Source organism: Cryptomeria japonica, chromosome 11, assembly GCF_030272615.1.
Source record: "Cryptomeria japonica chromosome 11, Sugi_1.0, whole genome shotgun sequence".
Classification (NCBI taxonomy): Eukaryota; Viridiplantae; Streptophyta; class Pinopsida; order Cupressales; family Cupressaceae; genus Cryptomeria; species Cryptomeria japonica.
In genome coordinates, this window is record NC_081415.1 from 322,229,986 (window position 1) to 322,249,216 (window position 19,231).

General features: G+C 37.5%; 1 protein-coding gene across 5 annotated transcripts in view; it reads left to right on the plus strand.

Annotated features, from left to right (window-relative positions):
* The window catches only part of LOC131065049 (protein TRANSPARENT TESTA 9), a 213,334-nt gene extending 206,359 nt beyond the window's left edge, over positions 1-6,975 (plus strand). For all 5 annotated transcript variants that reach the window (XM_057999422.1, XM_057999423.1, XM_057999425.1 and 2 more), the window contains one exon: positions 6,213-6,975. In XM_057999422.1, coding sequence (XP_057855405.1) covers positions 6,213-6,506 — 294 coding nt within the window. In that variant the 3' untranslated portion in view covers positions 6,507-6,975. The remainder of the gene's footprint in view (positions 1-6,212) is intronic.
* Positions 6,976-19,231: the final 12,256 nt, after the last annotated feature.

A 19,231-nucleotide genomic window follows, 5' to 3' on the forward strand; every position in this document is an offset into this window, starting at 1 on the left:
CTGGCACATATATTTTTTATTTCAATCATTTTTTTGTTTGTGTTGAGGCCTTATTAACATTAGGAGGATGTGCTTAAAGTCATGTCTATTCTTATTAATATTTTTGTGATCTAAGAGAGATCAGATTTCCATAGTCCGTAGAGATTATTGCTTTGTTTTTGGATTCCATTGTGTAAGATTTTGTTAGCATCAATGTTTGGGATCACACTCCATGATCCATCATCAGGATTTTTTTTGTGATTTGTTTGACAGCATGCATATTATAGTGTAGTTTTAAATGATAAGAGAAGGGGTACAAAAACTGGCACTTAACAACCTTATTGAAATCAAACTTTTTGGAGAAGTATATACATATGGTCTGTTATATTTCAATTATGGAAATAGATGCAATTGTACTGAACTGCAAAGGATATGTAACAATCATTAGGAAAAACATTTGGTTGTTAGCAAACCTCCAAAGAAAGAAGAATCCTTATATTAGACACAATTTGCTCATAAAAATCACCACAATTGAGTAGTTCGGTTTCAGTTTCTAACTCTGCACGTCTCGTATAGCACCAAAATAATAAGAGACTTTTCGTTGTCTTTGTGCCTTTCTTGCCTAGTTTAAGAGTTGGTATAGAATGCTTTATAACTTGCAAGATCTGGCTGAAGATTGTAGCCACCCAAGATCTAGGAACTTCATGAAAGCACAAGAGATCAGCTATGAAAGAACATTGCTATTCTATCGAAGAATGCAAATGATAGATTGATTGAATGAATTGAGATTACAAAGGAGACCCCTTGGATTTATAGGCCAAGGTGAACATAGGATTGCAAAAGATTATGACTTGTGTCTTGATCTTATAACTTGAGACGTAAAGTGATAACTATCCTATGTGTACCCTAAGTAAACTTAAGTAACATGTACATGTGTGATTAGGACCTAGGTGATGAACTAGCTAGGTAAAACACCTCTTTCACACTAGCACCCCCCTTTAAGTGCAACTTAGGGAGAATGTACACAAATGCAAACAATGAAAGATGTGTCCCAAATACTAGGCAATGTTAGGTACTTGTTGCGACGTTTTTGCACATCACCCCATTACAAATGGGGACCCCCACTTTTTGCATTTTAGGGTAGTTGTTTTGCTCAATGTGTTTAGCTTGGCAATAGTCCTAGTCTTTTAGCCTTTGCTTGTGAGAGGGTTTGGTTTGGTCAATCTGAGGTGGAGTGAGTCTTAAGAGTGCAAAGTTCATCCGTAGGGTGTGATTGAGCCAAATAGTTTGTTTGATGATAAAATTGCAAAATCTTGTCAAAATTACAAAGTTGTTAAAGATGCAAGAAAAGTTGCAAAAATGTTGTCAAGACAAATTCGGAGTGGAAAATTTGCTTGTGATTCCGTCAGGAATTGCAAGTATTTCATACAAGTCTTTCTTTACAGTGATGAAGCACTAAAATTTGTGAAGTACAACATTGATGATGAAAGTGTCAAGGTTGTCAAGTTTTGAAAATGTTGCATTTTTGTTTGAATGTTCGGCAACTTAGGAAATTTTTGCACTAAGGCAAAGCAAGGTGGATGTTGATGAAATTGCAAACTCCTAAGTCCGACAAGGAATAATGAAAAATTCTCATGAACTCCGCTACTTGTTGGGTCAAAAATGGGGAAATTCATATGTCTGTGTTGTGACGTTTTCACACATCGCCCCATTGCAAATTGTAATATCCCCACAATTTATTTCCAATTGCAATCACAACAAGAACTTGTTAAGGTTAGGAAATCAAGATACGATAATGCTGAAATTGTAACCCTTCCACTTTCTGATCACCAAGTACCCAATATGGGAAGGTGAGAGCATACGGTGTTGAGGGGATCGTTAGCTTCAAATAACTGGAAATAATACAATGCTTGGGCGGAAAGCCAACCCACTTTTTCAGCGGGATATGGAGAATATTAAAAATCACTTGGCAGTAAACCAGCCAAGGATGATGCAAGAAACTGAAGAACAATCACTCTACCGCTTATGCAGCGGGAGGACTAGAAATGAAATAGCAATCAACTCCACCGCTTATTCAGCAGGAGGACTGATAATGAGATTACAATCAACTCAATTGCTTATTCAGAGGGAGGACAGAGTTACAATAGATAAGAAGGCGGCAAGCCAGTCTCTTCCACTTATGCAGTGGGCCAAAGAACAACAATCCAAGTATATAGCTGTTAGTACTACTGATCAACTTTACAATGCAAACATGGATTACAAAATTACTAGAATCACTGTCCAAACTAGGTGGCAAGGCCAACCTCTTCCACTTATGTAGTGGGACTAGGAGAGATCAAATAAATTGTTGTTAGTACTACTACCAGCATTACAATATGAATCATAGAAGATAAGAATGAAGAACCAACAATTGCAAACAATTACCAAGATCACTCTCTCTCCACACAAAAGAACCTAGACACCCAATAACCAACTCCACACAAGAAGACACTCCAAAACGGAAAATCTCTAAATCTGATATACTCCCAACACGCTGAAAACACACAGACCAGCAAGCTAAGAACTCTTTAATTTACTCATTACTCTTTCCACACTCGTCAGAATCACCTCTAGACAGATGCAAATGAGAGATACAATGATGGCGATAAGAATGGAAATGAATGACATCAACTAACAATGCCCAAACCCATGGCACACAACCCAAAGCACTCCCAGCATAAAGCGTTTACAACAGAAAACTTCAACTTGCATAATAAAATTCAATACTCCAAGAAAACCAACGAAAACTTACAAGATGAATCACTCATAACATAGGAAACGAATGAGAAAATACCCAGAACAAACAAACACTCGAGCAGGAAGATATGACTGAAAATCACCTACAGCCACTCCAAAAACCAGCAAACTGGAAACACACTCAACACACCAAAAACTGAAAATCTCCCAATCACTTTGATCGGCACAATCTATCTCTCTGGATGAAAGATAGTCACAAATAATCAGCTAGGCATTGTCTTTCAAGTACGAAATTGATGGTTGCTAGGAAGCTCTCAACTTCGAATCTCAACTCTGGCACCAATTCGGCAGCATTTCATTACAAATATTCATGGATACAAAAAACAAGAGCCCAACACTCTTATTTATAGATTTTGTGTCTCCAAATTCAAATTCACATTCCCTCCAAATGAATGCCAAACCCAAATGCTTATTCACTTCACATTATTTTGAAATTACATTTCATTTCTCCTTTCTCCAAGTCGACCTTCTCAAAGAAGCAAATATACTTTATAAAAATGACAATAAAATCATAATGTGGCATCCAAGGTAGATAAGTGAAATATATTATAAAATTAACTTATTTCTCCATAAGGCATCCATCTTGCCTTATTAATATTTCACTTTATAAAATATTTTTCCTCAACAATAAATTGCCCAAGGAATAGTAATATTTTATTTGGCAACGAATACATTATTCCCTCAAGTGGACGCCAACTTTAGCCAATGCTAAAATAACACTAAGTATAAACCTTTTTTTAATGAGAATTTCCTCCAAAGGTGTCCAACCAAAAGTTATAAAATTAAACTGCATTTTGGCACCCCATTATGAAGGTAAAATATTTCGCCAAATAGACTTAGGATAAAAATATTATTTTCTCCTTATTCCTAAGTCATCCATCCATAAAATAATCGAATATTAAAACCTTATGCCTAAGGTATTAGTATATTAAAAATACCTTCTCCTCAAATGCTGATTATTGCCAAATTGAACCGGGGACTGAAATGCTAGAAATCGCCAAAACTGAACTAAATTGGAGCTCTGAACTAAACTGCTAAAAATAGTCATCTGAGTGAACACAGGATCCTGCCAAAATAATACTACCAGAAATAGCCACTGAGCTAAGCTGCAAAACCCCTGCCAAAAAGAGCATTGGCAAAAATATTACTTACTATAAATAGAATATTGCTAAAAATAGTAAGTGTTTCCAAAGTGATTTTACCACATTCTGAGCAGTTACCAAACTTAGTAAAAATAGTATGTCTCGAAAAGGTCCTCAGATTGGTTTGCATATTATACCATCGCAGAGCTCACAAAAAACCCAGAAAAACCCAGAGAACTCAATTGCTTCTGCTTCCACTTACTAAAAATAGTAAGTCAAACAAACTCCATAGCTTGCTATGCATGTACCCTCACTGCAAAGCATTTTGAAAACCTAGAAGGAATCCAGAACCCAAACTGACAAATTCCAACATGCAAGCCTTTGAAAAAGCAGAAACATCCTCCCAGAGATAGGAAACCCTAATTTCTGCTTCCGAGTAGCCTACGGGTCTCCGGAATAGGCTAACGGTCTCCAAAACGAACTAGAGCAAAAAAAGGGGACATTACACAAATGGAGATCCCCCCCTAGTTTTCGCTTTTTAGGGTATTGTTTTGGCATCTTAGGTTCTGTCTTCGGTCTCTCACCTTTGCAAATAAGTCAAGAAATTTGGAGGAGTCATCAAATCAATAAGGAGAAAGAATGATCAAAAGAGTGCTCTGATGCTACGGATGGGCTCAAACAGGTCGAAGGAGTAAAAACGCAATTTTCTAGGATCAATTCTGACAACTTCCTATGTTTAGGAAAATTTCTTTTTTCTACTTTTTGTTTTTTTGAAAAGTTTTATATTTGGCATTTTGTGGCCAATCTGGGAACCTACTTTTTTGTTTTTCTTTTTTCTAAAAATTGAAAGTTTCTTTTTTTACTTTTTCGGGAATCATGGGTAGTTTCTGAATTAGAAGAAGCGTCAAGCCAGGGAAGTTCATTGTTAGGAATTTTAATGGAAAAGCATGCATATATATATAACCCCTCCTTGAATGCCCTCTTCACTACCCACGAGAATTTGCTGATAAGCCCATCTAGTGAAGCCAAATCACACAGCTTTCCCAAACTCCCCAATTTTGACATCCTTTCCTGTGTTTGATCTCAAGGCTGAAGAAAATAAATATAGGGAATAATGGTGGAGTCTACCACTTCTCCACTTAACGAACTGCATGCATGGATAGCATTCGTACCCGCACCCACCCTCTAACCCAATTCCTAGAGATTAAGGAGCTAGACCGGGGAACGTCGCTACCAGCCTTCTTTGTCCCTAAAGCCGGAGAGAGGAGTGGCTACCAAATATGTGATAGAGTGAAGAAAAAATTGCAAAACTCATCATGGGTTCTCTTGGGTTTGTCTGAGACAAACCCACAATTGAAATGGTGAGCCCTGGCTGAACCCATGAAGGATCGGATCTAAACCTTGAACCCATGCCAGATTGAGATCTGGGTCCTTTATGGGGCAGCCCGGTAACATAGGTTTTGGGGATTGTTTATGCATTCATGTGTGTGGTAGCATTTTTGGAGTATGCATTAAGTGATGCAACTGATGTAGGAATGGATGTGGTCATATGAAAACTTGCATAAAATATTCTAAGGTGCTAGAAGTCAGTCATAATTGTTGTACTTACATCTCTAAAATTTAAATAAGCATAGAACATGTGGACAATAGGGCTTTAGAAATAAATCTGTATCAATGCAATTATCTAAGGAATAGCCATGGAATTAACATGTTACATTACTTGATTGGGAAAACATATCTCACTTTTTGTTTTGGTAATTAATTTATGACCTCATAATTGATTAAACCTTTGGATATTTTAATAGTCTCGTCACTTTAAAGAATATCATATTTCCAAATAGGAACTAGACCTTCTTAGAGGCTATATTTAGGAGATGATAATGATATAATGAAAAGTAGTGCTTTGGTTCTAAATGTTTAAATTATTTCTCTTCCTATGCATGAGGTTGAATAGTGAATTGTCGTGTGTACTTTCAAAAAGAGGCCTTGTTGAGGCTGGAGGAGGATTACTATCTGTTTTTATAAAAATAATGCTTTTTAGGAGTGATTTAGGATTTTTCTTAGCAAAAATAATCATTTTTTTGAGTGAACCCTTTTGTTGAGACTTATGAAGGTTTAATAGATTTCTGTTTTTATCTAAACATTTCCTTAATTTGAACTTCAAATTTTCAATTCCAAAATTTGAACTGTTGCTGAAAAGATTACCCCATTGCAAGACTACAGTAGTTTTGTCATGTTATAAGATAGCATGACCATGTTCATGAGTTATAATACAAAGATCATTTTAAAACAGGCGTAGATTTTGTTACTTCATAAATTAACTCTGAGAGTATGTTATTTCACTTTTGTTAACAGCCAAAAGTAGATGAAATCCATCCAAGGTGGTTACATTTGCAAATTCGAGCAGACCTGCCCTCTTTTGGCTCCAAAATAGCAGCAATTGGAAGATACAGAACCAATCAGATGTCTGATGGAAGGTGGACTCTTGCTTTTTCAGATGAGCAAGCATGTAAGTATGCAAATCTTATGATACTTGATGAGATGGCAATACAAAAATCTTTTGTCAAGTATGCACTGGAATCATTGCTGCGTGTCGATGCAATCATGAAGGTTGAAGAAGAATCTCTTAAAGATTTTAGCAGTGCATGAATGGAAAACCTTTAGAATGTCAGTACAATTCTTGACTTTTGTTTGGGAATTCACAAGAAAGTTACACTGGACCGGTGCTGCCAATTTATCAATGCACAAACCGTTGCCTGTTACATGTACACTCCTACATGTGTGAACTGGATCTGCTTCTTCGGAGCTTTTCCCACGAGTTTCTGTATTTGTATTCTTTGAAGATTAATCGGCTCCGGCATGTCCTCTTCCCTTGCCTATCCCTGATAGAAAGAGAAACATTTTTGTAGGCATTAATTCAGATGGTCTTGGAGGATGAATTACCCCTTTGAACAAAGAAATTATATACATCAAATTGTTCTCAGCTCAAGGGATTTAGTTCTATTTAGCTGCCAATCATCTAGAGATGACATTTGTTAAGAAAACCTTTGTTCATTCAGGCTGTAATTTATAACAAGTATAGCAACTGTATAATGAAAGTATAAGATAATTCTTAGCATTTTGTTTTGCCCTTTGCCACAATTTCTTTTCATGTTTTCACTAAAAAGAAGTTCAAGTTTTCCTATGACATTTGTACTAAAAGGCAACGATATTGAAAATTGCATTAACTGTTTCCATCATCGTTGCTCAGTGAATTTGAACTTGTGGATGCCATAAGGATATTTATACTTATCTAAAGAACATCATTATACATATGGACTGATGTAAATAATGGTAGAATTGAGAAAATTCTGTTTCATTACCCAGTCTTTGGTGAAACAATAAAATGTGATTAACAGTATTGACTTTGCTGACCACCATTATGTTAGATATCAACCTTTTATGCTTTAAATAGTGAAATTTTTATTCATATTTTATCACTTTGTGTTCCCTAGATATTTGCTTTTGCAAGTAGTTGCCTTGTATAGAAGGAAACTAATATCCAATATTGATAACTGTAACGGTTACATGACACAAGCACAGTTAGGTGTGTTTATAATGCTTCAGACTTAAGAGGCAGGTAACTGGTACATGACACAAGCACAGATAGGTGTGTTTGTATTGGTTCGGACTTAAGAATCAGAGCGTTATATAGCTTCTTTTGTTTCTTAATGTTTGAATGTTGACACCTTGTACATTAAATTTTGCTAAGTCCAAATGCAGCACCAAATTACACCTCCACCACCACTTTTATATTTTTTTTCCCAAATAAACACTACACTATGAATGGCATAAACATTATACTGGGCCTGGTTTTACAACGCCCAAGGCTATTTGGTGATTGAAGATCTCCAAGTTAAATATCATTGAACAGTGAAAATTATAACTAGTCTTATGTTATGTACAAAATGTTCTATAAACAATATTTTCGTATTCAGTTGTGTTATGATGGAAGGTGGCTTACTCATTTACTTAAATGCAATGTCACCTCAAAGACCCAACTTTTTTTTAAAGGCGGTTTCCAGGCTAATTACTTATTTACTCACAAGCATCAACACATTAATCTTTGGCCTCTACTTTCTCTCCAAACAAATTTATTTGGTCATCTTATGGACGAGAATAAATGTGTTTGCACCCAACAAGCCAGCCATTGAACTCCCATGATCACATTTGTTATTGTCCTTGTGTCATGTCCCTTCCTTACGCATCTCAGACTTTAGTGGAGGTTGGCCTACTATTAGGGTCTCGTAGGTCAGCAATGTGGTTTGGGGACCCAACCAGGGGTTGTGGAGCTCAGCAGGGAGCTTTACGTGTCTTTCAGATTGGAGTTTTGGGGTTGAATCCATGATTAAAATTGAAGTAGTAAAGCTGGCCTTAAGGGAATTTTTAAAAAGTGAATAGTAACAGAGAAACATAAGATGAATAGTGAAAAGTGTCCCCCGGCCCCCCCATCCTAGTAATTTAAGTTGTTTTTAAAAGGGGGTCAAGTTCACAATGAGGAATTAGATCCTCACTAATATTTTATGATTTTAAGGCCAAATAGTAACCCCAAATCAGATCGAACTTCTTGGAGAGGGTAAAAAGACATTTTTTTGTCTCATTTGGATTCATTCTTATGACTTCATTTTGAGAGCAGAAGCAAACTTGAGAGTTTGAACAACTTGGAGCTTCCAGGAACGCAAACTTCTGGGATAATTGTGGAGATTTGGACGAAGACCCATCTCTCTTGGTGACAAGTTCCAACACTATCCAGCTTCAGTGTGTAGTTGGCAGCCTTATTTGGGGCTCTAATTGCAGATTTATCAGTTTGAGGACAGATCATTTTCAACGAATTACAGGGCAGACCTTCTAGAGGTCACTACCACTCATTTCCAGTTTATTCTCAGCCAGCCATACCATCTTGGAAATAAGGGCACCAAACCCTAGGTTGTATTTGGGGTTTTTAGCTAATATTGGAGTTGATCTTCATATTCAATCAGCTAGAAATTTGTATCAGACCTATATGCTTAGCTAATGGTATGTACATCGGCCTTTTGAGTGAAAGAAAGTCATCTTATTTGTCTTATTTATGTGTTATGCATTATTATATTTTGTATCAATAGTTTCTTTCATTTACCATTCAAGAATCTTTCAAAAACACTCAAAAACCAAATAGAAACAAGAAAATCAGTCAAACCCTTTTCATCATACGTTGGCCAAAGACTTTATTGACATGAAAACAATTGCAAATAACCTCAGAGTTTGGATCAGATTTGGTTAAAGTTGGTTTGGGGATCTTTCATTGGTATTAGAGCCATGACCTTGCCAGCCTGAGGGTTTTGTGGCTTATTACATCCATCGTAGACAGTTTGGACCTTACAGATACTACACCCGCAGGAGAGGACATTGTCAATTAGCCATTAATGTCAGTGTTCCAGTAGGTGCAGATATGGGTGACCATCAGGAGGGTAGTAGGAGCCCTAATCATAGACAAAACCGCCCCGACCCTGATGAGGTGTTGAGAACCTTGGCTAATTCTCAACCCAGGATTGTGCATGCACCTAACAGGTTACAAGATACATTGGACAGGTTGGATTTGGGACGCCATAGGGATAGGCGTGACAGGCATGACAGGTTGGTATCTGTAGCTGGTAGTCGTGGAAGTAGTAGAGCTCCATCATCGTTTGACAGTGCTCGTGGTTCACATAGACATGAGAGGGATCATACTCAGACAATAGATAGATCCATGCAACCTCATTTCCCTCCTAGAGATGACCCACGGGAGGGCATTGCATTTCAAGATGTGGTGATAGAAGCCAGTGATGAGTGGGCTCACCTACCTGCTCATGTGAGAGAGGCCTTCCCTATCCACTAGTACTGTTCATAGCGCAAAGATAGCATGATGCGGGATGATAAACACCCCCGTTAGTAGTGGAACAATGAACTAGAGAGGGCTACCGACAAACTCTCTTTGTCTACTTTTGATGGTAGTGGGACGATGAGTGCGCGTGCTTAGGTGCACAAGTTCGGTATATACTTGTCGCTTAAGCCTATGCTCGAGGATGAGGCCATACAGTTCGTAGGGTTGCATCTAGAGGGTGTGGCTTACGATTGGTGGCACCATGGTTTGGTCACCCAAAACCATGGACTTATACACTCCTATATTGAGTTTATCGAGCGGTTGATCTAGATTTGATCACAGGGACGTGGAGTTGTATTACAGGGATCTAGCAATATTGAGACAGACAGACCATTTTGAAACTTACATCAATGAGTTTCAACGCATTGCAGTGATGGTTCCTGAGATGCTTGCCAGACATGTGGTGATGTTATTTGTGAAGGGATTACATGAAAGACTACAGTAACTGGTCAAGGCTCTTAAGCCTAGTACCCTACATGAGGCTATACAGATTACCCTAGACTTAGACACCACACCACCACCCACTTCTTATCACTCAGATAGGAAGTTTTCCAGAGGCTCTAAGCCTAATCAGAGGTCTTCTACATAGCATAGGGGTACACCGCCTCCTCCTAGGATGGATTAGGAGACACAGAATGAGTTGAGGAGGAAGAAGCTTTGCTTCTCCTGTAAGGAACCTTGGGAGCTCGAACACAGATGCCTTGGGAAAGGCAAAGCGCATCTCATAGAGGTTTATTCAGATGTAGATGATGAGCACGCATAGGATACAACATCTGAGGACAACCATGGTGATGATGAGTAGGAGGTTCCACAGATAGAGCTTGGAGAGGATGAGACTTTGGATATGTCCAAGGTCACTATTGCCACACTTTTGGGAGTCCCTAGGATCCATCCCTTTCGGTTGAGGGTAGTGATTAAGGGATAGCGTGTGACTTGCCTCGTGGACAATGGTGCCATGCATAATTTTGTTGACGAGGGTTTGGTTGCTAAGCATGGGCTACAAGCAGAGGATTTTCTGGGTTTTAGTGTGATAATTGTAGATGGGTTTTCTATGTGTTGCACTAGGAGGGTCCCACAGCTCTATATTCAGATGGGTGATTACACTTTGACCGATGACTTCTATGTGGGTCTTGGTGAGATTGACATAGTGCTTGGCATAAAGTAGCTTCAGTTGCTTGGCAGATATGTTCGTGATTTTAGGCAAATGGAATTGGAGTTCATAGAGGATGGCAAGAATGTTGTGTTGAAGGCTCTCTCTGATGGTGAACCTATTGCAGTTTCAGCACATAGGATGGAGTCTATTTTCAGGCATGGGGATGCTGCTTGGGCAATGCAATGTTTCATCTCATCCAAGTCAGCTTCTTCAAACGATAGACCAACATTGCATGTAGATACCCAAACAGTGTTGGAAAGGCACAACATAGTGTTTGGAGACCTTCCTTCTGGTAGACCTCTCGATCGTGGGTTTGAGCATGTGATAGAGCTAGAGGAGGGTGCCAAACCTATGGTTAATATCCCTTATCATCATCCTAAGGCATTTAAGGATGAGATAGAGAAGACCATCTGGAAGTTATTGGACATGGGATTCATCAAGCCCATTTCTAGCCTCTTCGCTTCTTTTGTGGTGCTGGTGAAGAAGAAGGATGGCACTATGCGCATGTGCATTGACTACCGTGCACTCAATAAGAAAACAATTAAGAATGGGTATCTAATTCTGCGCATAGATGAGTTACTTGATGAACTCCATGGGGTAGTGTATTTTTCAAAGATTGATCTTCGATCAGGATACCTGTAATATCCCCACAATTTTTTTTAATTAATTTCTAGTTACAACACAACAAAAACCCATTAAGGTTATGAAATCGAAATACAATAATGCTGAAATTGTAACCCTTCCACTTTCTGATCACCAAGTGCCCAATATGGGAAGGTGAGAGCATACGGTGTTGAGGGGATCGTTAGCCTCAAATAACTAGAAATATTACAATGCTTGGACGGCAAGCCATCCCCTTCCACTTATACAACGGGTGATAGAAATATTAAAAATCACTTGGCGGTAAACCAACCAAGGACAAGCCAAGAAATTGAAATAACAATCACTCAATTGCTTATCTAGCGGGAGGACTAGAAATGAAATTACAAATCAACTCTACCGCTTATTCAGTGGGAGGATTGGAAATAATAAACTATCACTCAACCACTTATTCAGCGGGAGGACAGGAGTACAAAATAGAGTAGAGATAGACGGTAGGGCCAGTCTTTTCCACTTATGCAGTGGGGAAATATAAGTAAATTGCAGCAAAGGGATTGATCAGTACTACTGAAACAATCTTACAATAATGAATCCTGCAACTATTGTCAGAACAAGAGAATTATCAACTCTAATGGAAGGAAAATTCTAGAGATTACAATGGATAACACTGAAATTACAACCCAAATACACACTTAAACAAATATGAAATGAAACTATCAGCAACACCAAAAACAAACCAGCAACAATGAAATGCACACAACTCACTCAAAACTCAACCAAACAGCTCCAAACTGGCGGCAAATGAATGCTAGAGGATAGGCGATCAGACACCCAGCTCAACAATCCCATCAAATCACCACTGAAAATGTTGCACGCTGCCCTAGGGTTGGCTAGAAATATATGGCCAGCAGGAAAGTTCGATCAGCAAGAGAAAAATGCACACCAAACGACTTGAAACAAGCCTCCAGATGATGAATCGTCCAACAGAGAGGCTTCCAACGAGCTATTACCCAGAGCAAACAGTCACCCGAGTAGGAAGATATGACTGAAAATCACCTACAGCCACTCCAAAAACCAGCAAATTGAAAAACACACCCCACACACCAAAACTGAAAATCTCTCAATCTATTCGATCAGCACAATCTATCTCTCTGGGTGAAAGATAGTCACAAATAATCAGTTTGGCACTGTCTTTTATGTACGAAACTGATGGTTGCTAGGAAGCTCTCAACTTTGAAGCTCAACTCTGGTACCAATTCTGCGGCACTTCGTTACAAATATTCATGGATACCAAAAACAAGAGCCCAACACTCTTATTTATAGATTTGTGTCTCCAAATTCAAATTCATATTCCCTCCAAATGCACATTCACTTCACATTAATTTGAAATTACATTTCATTTCTCCTTTCTCTAAGTCGACCTTCTCATAGAAGCAAATATACTTTATAAAAATGACAATAAAATCATAATGTGTCATCCAAGGTAGATGAGTGAAATATATTATAAAATTAACTTATTTCTCCATAAGGCGTCCATCTTGCCTTATTAATATTTCACTTTATAAAATATTTTTCCTCAACAATAAATCGCCCTAGGAATAATAATATTTTATTCGGCAACAAATACATTATTCCCTCAAGTGGATGCCAACTTTAGCCAATGCTAAAATAACACTAAGTATAAACCTTTATAATGAGAATTTCCTCCAAAGACGTCCAACCATAAGTTATAAAATTAAACTTCATTTTGGCACCCCATTATGAAGGTAAAATATTTCACCAAATAGACTTAGGATAAAAATATTATTTCTCCTCTCCAAGTCGTCCAAATCTAAATACAATAAATATAACGCTTAACCATTAAAATATACCCTCTTCAATTACTGACAACTGCCAATGTTGAGTTGAGGCCAAAGTATTGAACTGCATTGCTAAAAATAGCCATTTGAGCTAGAACACAGGAACCTGCAAAAAATAGAACTGAATCTATGGATCATCATGCCAAGTTGGACTGCCATAAATAGCCTGTGTTGCACTACCTCAACCCAAAACCCTAAAAATAGTAAGTGTCTCAAAACTCCATTAGGGCACAAATCGGGAAGCAACTGTCACTTACTAAAAATAGCATACTGCTAAAAATAGTGTGTCCACATGCAAGTTAACCACATATTGAACAATTGTCACAACTTACTAAAAATAGTAAGTCCAGAAAAGTCTTTAGGTTCGTTTACATGTCACATCATTGCGAAGCTCTCAGAAAACCCAGAGAATTTAGCTGCTTCCGCCACCACTTACTAAAAATAGTAAGTCAATCAAATTTCATTGCTTGCTATGCATGTACCCTCATTGCGAAGCTTTCTGAAAACCCAGAAAAAATCTAGAATCGAAACTGTAAAATTCCAACATGCAAGCTACCAAAATTGCCAAAGCATCCTCCTAGAAAAAAGGAAACCCTAATTTATGCCTTTGATTGACCAACGGGTCTCGGAATTGGCCAACAGTTCCCCAAAACAAACTAGAGCGGAAAAGGGGACATTACAATACCATCATATCCGTATTCGTTAGGAGGACATCCACAAGACCGCATTCAAATGCCACTATGAGTTTTTAGTGATGCCATTCGGTCTCACTAACGCACCTGCTACGTCTCAGTCATGCATGAATCTTGTGTTCAATAAGCAGTTGCATAACTATGTGCTTGTATTCTTCGATGACATTTTGATATATAGTAGAAACTAAGAGGAGCAGATGGGGCATTTGGATGAGGTTCTTGGTATTATGGAAGCTCAGTCTCTGTTTGCCAAGATGTCCAAATGTGAATTTGGACTTACATAGATACTATACTTGGCACATGTGATTTGTGCAGATGGAGTGAACGTTCACCAAGAGAGGATACAAGCAATGCTAAATTGGCCACCATCTAGGACTATTTTAGAGTTGCATGGTTTTCTAGGATTATGTGCATATTACATGAGGTTTGTGAAGGGGTATTCACAACTGGCACCCCCTTTGACAAATCTTACACAAAAGGGTTCTTTTAGCTGGACAGATGAGGCACAGAGTGTATTTGACAGGATCAAGCAGGTTATGAGCACACGTGCTGTCCTAACTCTTCTAAACTTCTCTTAGCCCTTTGTTCTAGAGTTTGATGCATCAGGAGGTGGCATAGGAGTCGTACTTATGCAGAACCGCCAAACCATTGCATATGAGAGCAAGAAATTGAGGGACAATGAGAGATTGTACTCCACCTATGATAAGGAGATGATCGCCATCATGCATGCCTTGGTGAAGTTTCGACAATATTTAGTGGGTGGGAAGTTTGTGGTTAGAACTGATCACAATAGTTTGAAATACTTCTTGGAACGGAAAGAACTTAATGAGCACCAACAGAAATGGGTCAACAAGATTTAGGCATATGATTTTAATATTGATTTTGTCAAAGGGAAGAAAAATGTTGTTGTTGATGCACTTTCTAGGAGGCCTTCAGTTGTTGCCCTTTGTTCCATGAGTGAGATTTCAGCTAATTGGAACTCTCAACTTCTAGTTGAGTATTCCAAAAATCAGTTCGCATGTGAGGTTGTGGATGGACAGGTCCAGGATGACAGGTATGTGGTGATTGATGATGTGATATACTACAAGGATAGAATCTATTTAGTTCCTAGATCAAAGTTGAAGGATAAGATTTTGTGTGCCATTCATGATACACCTCTAGCAGGACATCATAGGTACTTAAAGACTTACAGGCAGGTATGCGAGAGATTCTCATGGAAGGGTCTCAAGGATGATGTCTTACGTTATGTTCACGAGTGTGTGATGTGTCAGCAAAACAAGTCAGAGCATACTTTCCCAATTGGACTTCTACAACCATTGCCTATTCTAGAGCAGAAGTGGGAAGGTATATCAATGAAATTCATTATGGGTCTTCCAAAAGTTTAGGTGAAGGACTGCATATATGTGGTTGTTGATAGAATGACGAAGTATGCACACTTCTTTCTTATTGCACTTGATGTCACAACTTCACAGGTGGCAGAGTTATTCTTTCGTGAGGTATTTTGTCTCCATGGTCTTCCCAAGACCATTGTCAGTGATCGGGATAGTAGATTCATGAGTATATTTTGGCAAGAACTATTTCGACTTAAAGGTACAAAGTTGACCCCCCCAGTACTAGTTACCACCCTCAGACTGATGGGCAGATAGAGATTGTCAACAAGTGGGTTGAGGAATATTTGTGTAACTATGTTTCGAGTCAACAAAGAGCATGGGTGTGTTGGTTATACTTGGGTGAGTATCGTTATAATACTACACATCATATGTCTTTGGCATGACTCCCTTCCGAGCCTTATATAGTTATGATGCTTTGTCATTTGTGGATATGGCGCTAGGTGATAGCAAAATGCCTAGAGCTCAAGAGTGACTTCAGGACAGTCAGAATATCCTTAAGGAACTTAAGTATAACATTGAGCATGCACAAAGTCAACAAAATCTTTATGTTGATTGATATAGGATTGCGAGGACCTTTGAGGTTGGTGATATGGTTTTCTTGCATCGACAACCCTATAGGTAGAGTACACTCAAGAGGAGTGGGGCTGAAAAGCTCAAGCCTAGATTTTATGGATCATATAGAGTTCTCCAGAGGGTTGGAGAGGTTGCTTATGATCTTGAGTTACCTTTAAAAAGCAAGATACATAATGTTTTTCATGTGTCTTGTTTGAAGAAGGCTTTGGGACAGCATGTTACTTCATCACCAGATTTGCCTCCATTGGATGAAGAAGGCTGGTTGATACTGATTCCTGCAAAGATTCTTGATATGAGGGAGAGGATCTTGAAGAGCATCAGGGACTATTTGGTACGATGGAAGGACTTGTTAGAGGATGCTATGTGGGAAGGTGAGAGGATACTACAACATCCAGCTTTGCAGTTGCTTGGGAGGAAGCAATCTTGGGAAGGGAAGATTGTCATGTCCCTTCCTTAGGCATCTCAGACTTTAGTGGAGGTTGGCCTACTATTAGGGTCTCGTAGGTCAGTAGTGTGGTTTGGGGACCCAACTTGGTTTGTGAAGCTCAACAAGGAGCTTTACGGGTCTTCTAGATTGGAGTTTTGGGGTTGAATCCATGATTAAAATTCAAGTATTAAAGCTGGCCTTAAGGGAATAGTAAAAAGTGAATAGTAACATAGAAACATAAGAGGAATAGTGAAAAGTGCCCCCCTCCCATCTTAGTAACTTAAGTTGTTTTTAAAAGGGGGCCAAGTTAACAATGAGGAATTATACCCTCAATGATATTTTATGATTTTAAGGCCAAATAGTAACCCCAAATCAAATCGAATTTCTTGGAGAGGGTAAAAAGGCATTTTGTGTCTCATTTGGATTCATTCTTATGACTTCATTTTGAGAGAAGCAACAAACTTGAGGGTTTGAACAGCTTGGAGCTTCCAAGAATGCAAACTTCTGGGAGAATTTTGGAGATTCGGATGAAGACCCATCTCTCCTACTGACAGGTTTCAACATTATCCAACTTTAGTGTGTAGTTGGCAGCCTTATTTGGGGCTCTGATTGCAAGCTTATTAGTTTGAGGGTAGATCCTTTTCAACTAATTGCAGGGTAGACCTTCTAGAGGTCCCTACCACTCATTTCCAACTTATTCTCAGCCAGTCATTCCATCTTGGAAATAAGGGCACCAAACCCTAGGTTGTATTTGGGGTTTTTAGCTAATATTGGAATCGATCTTCATATTAAATCAGTTGGATATTTGTATCAGACCTATGTGCTCAGCTAATGGTATGTACACCGGCCTTTTGAGTGAAAGAAAGCCATCTTATTTGTCTTCTTTATGTGTTATGCATTATTCTATTTTGTATCAACAGTTTCTTTCATTTAGCATTCAAGAATCTTTTAAAAACACTTAAAAACCAAATAAAAACAAGAAAATCAGTCAAACCCTTTTCATCATACGTTGGTCAAAGACTTTATCAGTAAACAAACAATTGCAAATAACCTCAGAGTTTGGTTCAGATTTCGTTAGAGTTGGGTTGGGGATCTTTCACCTTGATACCATATAAAATTATAGTTAAGTGGTAGTAGTAGCCAAATGAAAAATTAGAATTAGTCTTCTAGCAATTTAATGTCAATTTGAGACCTTTAACCTTTTGTTTGCATCCCATCATGGGGTTGTTCTCCATTTACACCTTTTTTTAAAAAAAGTTCTATATTGGGAGTTGAAGGAAACCACTATATATATACACACACACACACTTGATTTTTATAGTTGAGATGTTTTTTTTTTAATTTAAATATTTGTATTGTTATTTTATGTTGCATCTTTTTTCAAAGTTAAGAAGGAATCATTTATTGATAACAATACTTGACACAAATGAATCGTCTGATCATGTGGAAGTTGGTTGGAATGGTAGCATTACAAAGGGTTAATGCCATGTAGTTTCAATCAGGTTTCAACTTTGATTTTTAGTATCGGCAAAATTAAAGGAATTATTTCTCATCTTGTGGATGGATCCATGGTGGTTAGGGTTTTAGTATTTGTTAGAGAATTCATGAATTTTGTGTTAAAAATGTTTTAGAATCACAGAATGCTCTTGTGCAAATGGTAATTTTTAGGAATGGCTATTCTAGTGTTTTGTTTCTAGGCAAAGATGAGTACCTATTTGTACACCAAAATAAGTATTATTTTTATAAGAATAGATTTGTTTAAGTCGATTTCTTTCTTTTGTGTGGGTTGCTCTAAAACATTTCTTTTTGGAATATTTAAGGATTATTTTCAAATCCTAAAGGCATTTGCATTGTAAACTATAAACTATAAATAAGTTCCTTGGGCATTTGATGTTCATAAGGAGAGTCGATGTTATATTGATGCTGTCAAAATTATTGTTCAAGTTGACGTTATTGTTGAACTTGATTTTATAATTATGTGAGTCTAATTAAATGTAGATTGTAGTGTCAAGCTTTTGTATTTTCAATATCATTCATATAAGTTGTGATTTTGTGTGTAGCTTAATTGATTAATGCTTGAAATTTAGTGATATGGATTTATGTGTTGTAATTCTTTTCAAATCTTTGTTTGCACTAAATAGTTAGTTCATGTTATATTAATGTTTTAATTTGTACATTTTAGTGCAACACAAAGCAAAACAAACGTGTGGCAAAATCCACTCTTTGAAAGAGAAAGGGATACTCTTGTTAAATTAAAACTAGCCCAAATTGTACAGTATGTACTTGCAATTTACAATCTTTACAATGTTTTTTCTAGGTGTTTCACATTTAGGTTAAAAGTAATTTATATGTTGATATTTTTGGGCTGTTTAGTGTAAAAGGAAGAAATACTTTTTCAACAAAGCAAAAGATTTTGTTTTTTTAGTGAAAATAAATCCAAGAGCTAGGCACTAACACTATTTAGTTAAAAACAAAAATTAAGTAATACAAGTACGGATGAATTGGATAGGTTAACACATAATTGTTGTGGTAAATGAAATATAGGACTCAATACGAAACCACAATTTACATTTTAAGCTAACATGCAATACAAAGTTTGTAAAATTTTCAAAGCAATTTAATCTACAATAAACATATCAAGACATCTCAATAAACTATTGTAAGAAAGTAGGGTAATAAATGTCATTTAGTGTAATAAATTTTAGATCACAATAATAGTTAACACTCATGAATAGCAACTC